Source organism: Petromyzon marinus, chromosome 76 (assembly GCF_048934315.1).
Source record: "Petromyzon marinus isolate PM22_M1 ecotype Great Lakes invasive population chromosome 76, UKy_Petmar_22M1.pri1.0, whole genome shotgun sequence".
NCBI classification, from domain to species: domain Eukaryota; kingdom Metazoa; phylum Chordata; class Hyperoartia; order Petromyzontiformes; family Petromyzontidae; genus Petromyzon; species Petromyzon marinus.
The window spans coordinates 98,048-108,990 of NC_133742.1; the positions used below are offsets into that span (position 1 = coordinate 98,048).

General features: G+C 55.6%; 2 protein-coding genes across 2 annotated transcripts; both read right to left on the bottom strand.

The window, feature by feature from the left end:
- Positions 1-2,857: 2,857 nt before the first annotated feature.
- On the bottom strand, positions 2,858-4,674 carry LOC142907272 (uncharacterized). Its single transcript, XM_076056566.1, has 3 exons — positions 4,618-4,674; positions 3,928-4,138; positions 2,858-3,896 (listed from the first exon to the last, which is right to left on the bottom strand). The coding sequence occupies exons 1-3, from the start codon at positions 4,672-4,674 to the stop codon at positions 3,124-3,126; spliced, it is 1,041 nt and encodes a 346-aa protein (XP_075912681.1). The 3' UTR covers positions 2,858-3,123.
- On the bottom strand, positions 4,539-7,025 carry LOC142907231 (uncharacterized). The gene is made up of 2 exons (XM_076056475.1): positions 6,946-7,025; positions 4,539-5,741 (listed from the first exon to the last, which is right to left on the bottom strand). Exon 2 carries the CDS (start codon positions 5,734-5,736, stop codon positions 4,825-4,827), a length of 912 nt encoding a protein of 303 aa, XP_075912590.1. The 5' UTR covers positions 5,737-5,741; positions 6,946-7,025; the 3' UTR covers positions 4,539-4,824.
- Positions 7,026-10,943: the final 3,918 nt, after the last annotated feature.

Sequence of the window (10,943 nt, forward strand, 5' to 3'; positions counted from 1 at the left end):
TAGAGACCCACAGAGATACATAGAGACCCCCAGAGATACATAGAGACCCACAGAGATACATAGAGACCCACAGAGATACATAGAGATACATAGAGACCTACAGAGATACATAGAGACCCACAGAGAGACATAGAGACCCACAGAGATACATAGAGACCCCATGGAGATACATAGAGATCCACAGAGATACACAGAGACACACAGACCCATCGATCTACATAGAGACCCATAGAGATACTTCGAGACCCACAGCGATACATAGAGACACATAGAGATACATAGAGAAACATAGAGATACATAGAGACCCATAGAGATACATAGAGACCCACAGAGCTACATAGAGACCCACAGAGATACATAGAGACGCCATGGAGATACATAAAGACCCACACAGATACATAGAGACCCACAGAGATACATAGAGACACACAGAGATACATAGAGACCCACAGAGATAGATAGAGACCCATAGAGATACATAGAGACACAGAGACACATTGACATCCACAGAGATACATAGAAACCCTTAGAGATACATAGAGTTACATAGAGACCCACAGAGATAGATAGAGATACATAGAGATACATAGAGACCCACAGAGATAGATCGAGACCCACAGAGACATATAGAGACCCACAGAGATACATAGAGACCCACAGATATACATAGAGGCACATAGAGATACATAGACACCCATAGAGATACATAGACACACAGAGACACATAGAGACCCATAGAGATATATAGAGATACATAGAGACCCACAGAGATACATAGATACCCATAGAGATACATAGAGACCCATAGAGCTACATAGAGACCTATAGAGATACATAGAGACCCACAGAGATACACAGAGACCCACAGAGATAGAGACCCACAGAGATACATAGAGACTCACAGAGATACATAGAGACACATAGAGATACATAGAGACCCACAGAGATACATAGAGACACACAGAGATACATAGAGACCCACAGAGATACATAGAGACCCACAGAGATACATAGAGACGCACATAGATACATAGAGACCCACAGAGATACATAGAGACCCACAGAGATACATAGAGACCCACAGAGATGCATAGAGACCCACAGAGGTACAGAGACCCATAGAGATACATAGAGACCCACAGAGATACATAGAGACCCCCAGAGATACATAGAGACCCACAGAAATACATAGAGACCCACAGAGATACATAGAGATACATAGAGACCCACAGAGATACATAGAGACCCACAGAGAGACATAGAGACCCACAGAGATACATAGAGACCCCATGGAGATACATAGAGATCCACAGAGATACACAGAGACACACAGACCCATCGATCTACATAGAGACCCATAGAGATACTTCGAGACCCACAGAGATACATAGAGACACATAGAGATACATAGAGAAACATAGAGATACATAGAGACCCATAGAGATACATAGAGACCCACAGAGCTACATAGAGACCCACAGAGATACATAGAGACCCCATGGAGATACATAAAGACCCACACAGATACATAGAGACCCACAGAGATACATAGAGACACACAGAGATACATAGAGACCCACAGAGATAGATAGAGACCCATAGAGATACATAGAGACACAGAGACACATTGACATCCACAGAGATACATAGAGACCCTTAGAGATACATAGAGTTACATAGAGACCCACAGAGATAGATAGAGATCCACAGAGATACATAGAGACCCACAGAGATACATAGAGACCCACAGATATACATAGAGACCCACAGAGATACATAGAGACCGACAGAGATACATAGAGACACACAGACCCACAGAGATACATAGAGACCCACAGAGATACATAGAGACCCACAGAGTGGTGGTGAGTCTATGGCTCTCTGTGTGGTGGTGAGTCTATGGGTCTCTGTGTGGTGGTGAGTCTATGGGTCTCTATGTGGTGGTGAGTCTGTGGGTCTCTGTGTGGTGGTGAGTCTGTGTCTGTGTGATGGTGAGTCTGTGTCTGTGTGGTGGTGAGTCTATGGGTCTCTGTGTGGTGGTGAGTCTATGGGTCTATTTGTGGTGGTGAGTCTATGGGTCTCTGTGTGGTGGTGAGTCTATGGGCCTCTGTGTGGTGGTGAGTCTATGGGCCTCTGTGCGGTGGTGAGTCTATGGGTCTCTGTGTGGTGGTGAGTCTATGGGTCTCTGTGTGGTGGTGAGTTTATGGATCTCTGTGTGGTGGTGAGTCTATGGGTCTCTGTGTGGTGGTGAGTCTGTGTGATGGTGAGTCTATGGCTCTCTGTGTGGTGGTGAGTGTGTGTCTGTGTGGTGGTGAGTCTATGGGTCTCTGTGTGGTGGTGAGTCTATGTCTGTGTGGTGGTGAGTCTATGGGTCTCTGTGTGGTGGTGAGTCTATGGGTCTCTGTGTGGTGGTGAGTCTGTGTCTGTGTGGTGGTGAGTCTATGGGTCTCTGTGTGGTGGTGTGTCTATGGGTCTCTGCGTGGTGGTGAGTCTATGGCTCTCTGTGCGGTGGTGAGTCTATGGGTCTCTGTGTGGTGGTGAGTCTATGGCTATCTGTGTGGTGGTGAGTCTATGGCTCTCTGTGCGGTGGTGAGTCTGTGGGTCTCTGTGTGGTGGTGAGTCTGTGGGTCTCTGTGTGGTGGTGAGTCTATGGGTCTCTGCGTGGTGGTGAGTCTATGGCTCTCTGTGTGAGTGAGTCTATGGGTCTCTGTGTGGTGGTGAGTCTATGGGTCTCTGTGTGGTGGTGAGTCTGTGGGTCTCTGTGTGGTGGTGAGTCTATGGGTCTCTGTGTGGTGGTGAGTCTGTGTGTAAAGCAATCAACACCGATATAAAAAAAACAAGCTCATCACCACCATCTGCCACTCATCACTTCCTTTATTGGTTTTTCGTACCGGCATCAGACTGACAGCTGCCGCTGGGGGTGCCCCTAGGCTAGAGACCCACACAGCAGCAGTTACCATCACTCTCCTACAGGCAGCAGACTGACGCACAGAGACAGCTGCCACTGGGGGTGCCCCTAGGCTATGGACCCACACAGAAGCAGTGTCCATTGCTTTCTGCGGTCAAACTTGGTGCGTTATTATCATCATCATCATCAGCTTCTTCATCATCATCAGCAGTAGTTATGAGCAGCAGGAATAGCAAGCAGTAGCAGCATCGGCAGCATCATCATCAGCAACAGTGACATCAGCAGCAGCAGCATCACCATCATCATTAGCATCATCATCATCATCAGTATCGCCATCATCATCAGCATCGCCATCATCATTAGCATCATCATCATAATCAGTATCGCCATCATCATCATCAGTATCGCCATCGCCATCACCTTCATCAGTATCGCCATCATCACCATTAGCATCGCCATCATCATCATTAGCATCGCCATCATCATCATTAGCATCGCCATCATCATCATCAGTATCGCCATCATCATCAGTATCGCCATCATCATCATCAGTATCGCCATCATCATCAGCATTGCCATCATCATCATTAGCATCGCCATCATCATCATTAGCATCGCCATCATGATCATCATCATCAGTATCGCCATCATCATCATCAGTATCGCCATCATCATCATCAGTATCGCCATCATCATCATCAGTATCGCCATCATCATCATCAGTATCGCCATCATCATCATCATCAGTATCGCCATCATCATCATCATCAGTATCGCCATCATCATCATCAGTATCGCCATCATCAGTATCGCCATCATCATCAGCAGTCGCATCAGCATCATCATCATCATCATCGCCATAATCATCATCAGCATCATCATCATCAGTATCGCCATCATCATCAGCATCATCATCATCAATATCGCCATCAGCAGTCGCATCAGCATCATCATCAGCACGACCGCTGCCCACCAACTCTGTCTGACCTCCAACATCGTGACCCCTGCACCTGGTGACCTCCAACATCGTGACCCCTGCACCTACTGACCCCTCGGTGACCTCCTGGTGACCCCCTAGGTGACTCCTCAGGGGACCCCTCCAGTGACCCCTCTGGTGACCCACGAGATAACCCCCCAATGACCCCCAGGTGACCCCCTGGTGACCTCCCTGGTGACCTCCCTGGTGACCCCTCTGGTGACCCCCCCGGTGACCTCCGCTGGTGATGCCCCTAGGTGACCCCCCGGTGTCCCCCAAGGTAACCCCCAAATGACCTCCTGGTGACCCCCCGGTGACCCCCTAGGTGACCCCCATGGTGACCTCCCTGGTGACCCCTCCGGTGACCCCCCTGGTGACCCCTCATAGGTGACCCCCTGGTGACCCCAAGATAACCCCCCCAATGACCCCCTAGGTGATCCCCCCGGTGACCCTACTGGTGACCCCCTGGTGACCTCCATGGTGACCTCTCTGGTGATCCCCCGGTGACCCCCCTAGTGAACCCCCAAGGTGACCCCTCGTTGACCTCCAGGTGACCCCCCAGTAACCCCCCATGGTGAACCATAGATTAACCCCGAGATGACCCCCTGATGACCACCCGGTGACCCCCTGGTGACCCCCTGGTGACCCCCCAGGTGACCCCCTGGTGACCCCCCAGGTGAGCTGCGAGGGGAGTCGGCACAGGGGGGAGGAGGAGGCGTTGGCGACCGTTGCCGTGGCGACCGTCGCCCTGACAGCTGTTGCCGTGGCGACCGTTGCCGTGGCGACCATTGCCGTGGCGACCGCTGGGCAGCGTTGCCAGGCATGAGGAGGTGGAGGAGGTGGAGGAGGAGGTGGAGGAGGTGGAGGATGCCGCTGCCGTTGCTGGGGGGGGGGGGGGGGGCGGTCGCCGTGGTTGCCGTGGCAACGAGCGGCCCGGAGTTACCGATGGAGGTGTGCGAAGGGGGTGGAGGAGGTGGAGGAAGGGATGGAGGCCGAGGAGGTTGAGGAGGGGGTGGAGAAGGGGGTGGAGGAGGTTGAGGAGGTGGAGGTTGAGGAGGGGGTGGAGGTGGTGGAGGAGGGGGTGGAGGAGGTGGAGGAGGTTGAGGAGGTGGAGGTTGAGGAGGGGGTGGAGGAGGTGGAGGAGGTGGGAGAGGTGGAGGAGGAGGTGGGGGTGGAGGCGGTGGAGGCGGTGGTGGAGCTTGAGGAGGCGGTGGAGGGGATGGAGGCCGAGGAGATGGAGGCGATGGTGGTGGAGGCCGACGACGAGGAGGTGGAGGAGGAGGAGGTGGAGGAGGTGGTTGAGGAGGGGGTGGAGGAGGTGGAGGAGGAGGGGATGGAGGCTGAGGAGGTTGAGGATGGGGTGGAGGAGGTGGGAGAGGCGGTGGAGGCAGTGGTGGAGCCTGAGGAGGCGGTGGAGGGGATGGAGGCCGAGGAGATGGTGGCGATGGTGGTGGAGGCCGACGACGAGGAGGTGGAGGAGGTGGAGGAGGCGATGGTGGTGGAGGAGGTGGTGGTGGAGGAGGAGGTTGAGGAGGCAGTGGTGGAGCTTGAGGAGGCGGTGGAGGGGATGGAGGCCGAGGAGATGGTGGCGATGGTGGTGGAGGCCGACGACGAGGAGGTGGAGGAGGGGGTGGAGGAGGTGGTGGAGGCGATGGTGGTGGAGGAGGTGGTGGTGGAGGAGGAGGAGGTGGAGGAGGTGGAGGTTGCGTGTCCCGGCCGTGCCAGCCGGGTGCTCCACCTGCGAAGGGCAACTGCTGCTCGCTGGCGGAAGTGGCGCGTGGTGAGCGTGTAGAGGAGCGGGTTCAGGGCCGAGTTGATGGGCAGGATGAAGATGACCACCCACGAGCTCATGGTGCCTGTGGGAGGAGGGAGGGGGGGGGGGGAGCGAAACGTCGTGGGAACGTCGCGGGGAATGTCAGGAACGTCGTGGGAACGTCGTGGGAACGTCAGGAACGTCGTGGGAACGTCAGGAACGTCGTGGGAACGTCGTGGGAACGTCAGGAACGTTGTGGGGAAGTCGGCAACGTCGCGGGGACGTATGTGTGAATCTCATGGGGACGTTGGGGAACGTCGTGAGAACGTTGTGGGAACGTCGTGGAAGCGTCGTGGGAACGTCAGCAACGTCGTGGGACCGTATGTGTGAATCTCATGGGAATGTCAGGAACGTCGTGGGAACGTCGTGGGAACGTCGGAAACGTCGTGGGAACGTCGCGGGAACGTCGTGGGAACGTATGTGTGAATCTCATGGGAACGTCGGGAACATCGTGGGAACGTCGTGGGAACGTTGTGCGAACGTCGTGGGAACGTCGTGGGAACGTCGGAACGTCGTGGGAACGTCAGGAACGTCGTGGGAACGTTGTGGGAACGTCGTGGGAACGTCGTGGGAACGTCGGGAACGTCGGGAACGTTGTGCGAACGTTGTGGGAACGTCGTGGGAACGTCGTGGGAACGTCGGGAACGTCGGGAACGTTGTGCGAATGTCGTGGGAACGTCGTGGGAACGTCGGAAACGTCGTGGGAACGTCAGGAACGTCGTGGGAACGTCAGCAACGTCACGGGAACGTACGTGTGAATCTCATGGGAACGTCGGGAACATCGTGGGAACGTTGTGGGAACGTCGTGGGAACATCGGAAACGTCGTGGGAACGTCAGGAACGTCGTGGGAACGTCAGGAACGTCGTGGGAACGTATGTGTGAATCTCATGGGAACGTCGGGAACATCGTGGGAACGTCGTGGGAACGTCGTGGGAACGTCGGAAACGTCGTGGGAACGTCAGGAACGTCGTGGGAACGTCGCGGGAACGTCGGAACGTCATGGGAACGTCAGGAACGTCGTGGGAACGTCGCGAGAACGTCGTGGGAAACGTCGTGGGAACGTCAGGAACGTCGCGAGAACGTCGTGGGAAACGTCGTGGGAACGTCAGGAACGTCGTGGGAACGTCAGGAACGTCGCGCGAACGTCGCGCGAACGTCGCGCGAACGTCGCGCGAACGTCGTGGGAACGTCAGGAACGTCGCGGGAACGTCGCGGGAACGTCGCGGGAACGTCGCGCGTCCCCCACCGGGAATGTCGACGCTGAGGAGCGCGAGCGCCTTCAGCACGAAGATGGGGATCCAGCAGAGCGCGTCGGTGAGGACGATGAAGAAGATCGTCGAGCCACCCCCAGGTCGCGACGGGCCCGGCCGGAGGTCACGGCGGTGACCCCCGGCCGTGACCTCCTGACCCCACGCCCCGCCCCTCCCCCGCCACCCCGCGCGGGGCCACGGAGAGACCAGAACATGGAAGAGTAGCAGAGGAGGATGACGAGGAAGGCGATGAGGTTCACACCTGCAGGTGGTGGGTGGTGGTGGTGGTGGTGGGGGTTGTGGTGGTGGTGGGGTGGTGGTGGGAGTGGTGGTGGTGGTGGTAGTGTTGGTTGGAGGGATGGCAGTGGTGGTGGGGGTGGTGGTGGTGATTGCAGGACAAAGAGAGGGGCAACTGTTAACGTCATCATCACCACCACCCCCCACCACCACCACCACTACCACCACCACCCACCACCACAACCACCACCACCACCAACACCACCACCACTTCAACCACCACCAACCATCACCTCCACCACCACCACCACCATCACCAACACCACCAACCACCACCTCCACCACCACCATCCCTCCAACCAACACCACCACCTGCACCACCCTCACCACCACCACCACCACCACCACCCCCACCCCCACCCCCACCACCACCACCACCACCACCACCACCACCACCATCACCCACACCACCAACCACCACCATCACCACCACCACCCACCAACCACCCCACCACCACCACCACCACCACCACCCCAACCACCAACCACCACCACCACCACCACCACCCACCACCACCACCACCACCACAACCACCACAACCACCACCCACCCACCACCAACCACCACCAAACCCACCCAGCAACACCCCGTCCGAGTAGACCTTTGCCGTGCCGCCGCCGCCGCCGCCGCCGCCGCCCGGCCGCCTGTCCGCGTGCAGTGGGAAGCAGACTCCGTTGCGTCCGTACAGGTCGTCACCCAGACGCCCGCCCACCAGCAGGGGCCCAGCGCCAGAGACGAGCGCCAGCCAGGCCACGGCCAGCGAGGCCTGGTCCTCCTCCTGCTGCTGCTGCTGCTGCTGCTGCGGCCGCCTCGCCGGCAGGAGGACGCGGGCACGGAGCGGGACGACCAGGAGGAGGACGAGGACGAGGAGGAGGAGCGGGAGGAGGAGGAGGACGAGGAGGAGGGCGGTGGTGGTGGCGGTGGTGGTGGTGGCGAGGACGAGAAGGGGAACACGATGCAGGCAAAGCGCTCCAACGTTAGGGCGGCGAGGAGGAGCACGGAGACCTTGGGGGGGGGGGAGGGGGAGAGGGGGGGGAGAGGGGGGAGGAGAGGAAGAGGGGGGAGAGGGGGGAGACGGGGGAGACGGGGGAGAGGGGGTTGAAAATATTTCCCCAAGGAAACGTCGCGGGAACGTCACCAAGAACGTCACCAAGAACGTCACCAAGAACGTCACCAAGAACGTCACCAAGAACGTCACCGAGAACGTCACAACAACGTCACCAAGAACGTCACCAAAAACGTCACCGAGAACGTCCCAAGAACGTCACCAAGAACGTCACCAAGAACGTCACCGAGGAACGTCACCGAGAACGTCACCGAGAACGTCACCGAGAACGTCACCAAGAACGTCACCAAGAACGTCACCAAGAACGTCACCAAGAACGTCACCAAAAACGTCACCGAGAACGTCACCGAGAACGTCACCAAGATCGTCACCAAGAACGTCACCAAGAACGTCACCGAGAACGTCACCAAGAAACAACAACCAAGAACGTCACCAAGAACGTCACCAAGAACGTCACCAAGAACGTCACCAAGAACGTCACCAAGAACGTCACCAAGAACGTCACCGAGAACGTCACCGAGAACGTCACCAAGAACGTCACCAAGAAGTCACCGAGAACGTCACCGAGAACGTCACCAAGAACGTCACCAAGAACGTCACCAAGAACGTCACCAAGAACGTCATCAAGAACGTCACCAAGAACGTCACCGAGAACGTCACCGAGAACGTCACCGAGAACGTCACCGAGAACGTCACCAAGAACATCATCAAGAACGTCACCAAGAACGTCACCAAGAACGTCACCGAGAACGTCACCAAGAACGTCACCAAGAACGTCACCGAGAACGTCACCAAGAACGTCACCAAGAACGTCACCAAGAACGTTACCAAGAACGTCACCAAGAACGTCACCGAGAACGTCACAGAGAACGTCACCGAGAACGTCACCAAGAACGTCACCGAGAACGTCAACAACAACGTCACCAAGAAGTCACCAAAAACGTCACCGAGACGTCATCAAGAACGTCACCGAGAACGTCACCGAGAACGTCGCCGAGAACGTCACCAAGAACGTCACCGAGAACGTCACCGAGAACGTCACCGAGAACGTCACCGAGAACGTCACCGAGAACGTCACCAAGAACGTCACCAAGAACGTCACCAAAAACGTCACCGAGAACGTCACCGAGAACGTCACCAAGAACGTCACCGAGAACGTCACCGAGAACGTCACCGAGAACGTCACAAGAACGTCACCAAGAACGTCACCAAGAACGTCACCAAGAACGTCACCAAGAACGTCACCAAGAACGTCACCAAGAACGTCACCAAGAACGTCACCGAGAACGTCACCGAGAATGTCACCAAGAACGTCACCAAGAACGTCACCGAGAACGTCACCGAGAACGTCACCAAGAACGTCACCAAGAACGTCACCAAGAACGTCACCAAGAACGTCATCCAAGAACGTCACCAAGAACGTCACCGAGAACCGTCACGAGAACGTCACCGAGAACGTCACCGAGAACGTCATCAAGAACGTCACCAAGAACGTCACTGAGAACGTCACCAAAAACGTCACCAAGAACTTCACCAAGAACCGTCACCAAGAACGTCAACAAGAAACGTCACCAAGAACGTCACCAAGAACGTCATCAAGAACGTCACACAAGAACTTCACCAAGAACGTCAAAAGACGTCACCAAGAACGTCACCGAGAACGTCACCAAGAACGTCACCAAGAATGTCACCAAGAACGTCACCAAGAACGTCACCAAGAACGTCACCAAGAACGTCACCGAGAACGTCACCGAGAACGTCACCAAGAACGTCACCAAGAACGTAACAAAGAACGTCACCAAGAACGTACCAAGAACGTCACCAAGAACGTCACCAAGAACGTCACCGGAACGTCACGAGAACGTCACCAAGAACGTCACCAAGAACGTCACTGGAACGTCACCAAGAAAGTGACCAAGAACGTCACCAAGAACGTCACCAAGAGAATCGTCACGAGAACGTCACCAAGGAACGTCACCAAGAATGTCACCGAGAACGTCACCGAGACTCAACGCGAGAACGTCACCAAGAACGTCACCAAGAATGTCACCGAGAACGTCACCGAGAACCGTCACCAAGAACGTCACCAAGAACGTCACCAAGAACGTCACCGAGAACGTCACCGAGAACGTCACCGAGAACGTCACCGAGAACGTCACCGAGAACGTCACCAAGAACGTGACCTGAGAACGTCACCAAGAACGTCACCAAGAACGTCACCAAGAACGTCACCAAGAACGTCACCGATAACGTCACCAAGAACGTCACCGAGAACGTCACCAAGAACGTCACCGAGAACGTCACCGAGAACGTCACCAAGAACGTCACCAAGAACGTCACCAAGAACGTCACCAAGAACGTCACCAAGAAAGTCACCAAGAACGTCACCAAGAACGTCACCGAGAACGTCACCAAGAACGTCACCAAAAACGTCACCAAGAACGTCACCGAGGACATCACCAAGAACGTCACCAAGAACGTCACCAAGAAGTCACCGAGAACGTCACCGAGAACGTCACCGAGAACGTCACCAAGAACGTCACCGAGAACGTCACCGAGAACGTCACCAAGAACGTCACCAAGAACGTCACCAAGAACGTCACCAAGAACGTCATCAAGAACGTCACCCA

Bases quoted from the DNA above. Each gene is read 5' to 3' on its own strand.
- LOC142907272 (XM_076056566.1), bottom strand. From the start codon at position 4,674: ATGGTCGCCACGGCAACGGTCGCCACGGCAACAGCTGTCAGGGCGACG. The intron at 4,139-4,617 runs GCAACGGTCGCC...GGGGTCACCTAG, and splicing joins TCAGGGCGACGGTCGCCACG to GGGCATCACCAGCGGAGGTC. The intron at 3,897-3,927 runs GTCACCAGGTGC...ACGATGTTGGAG, and splicing joins CAGGGGTCACGATGTTGGAG to GTCAGACAGAGTTGGTGGGC.
- LOC142907231 (XM_076056475.1), bottom strand. From the start codon at position 5,736: ATGAGCTCGTGGGTGGTCATCTTCATCCTGCCCATCAACTCGGCCCTG.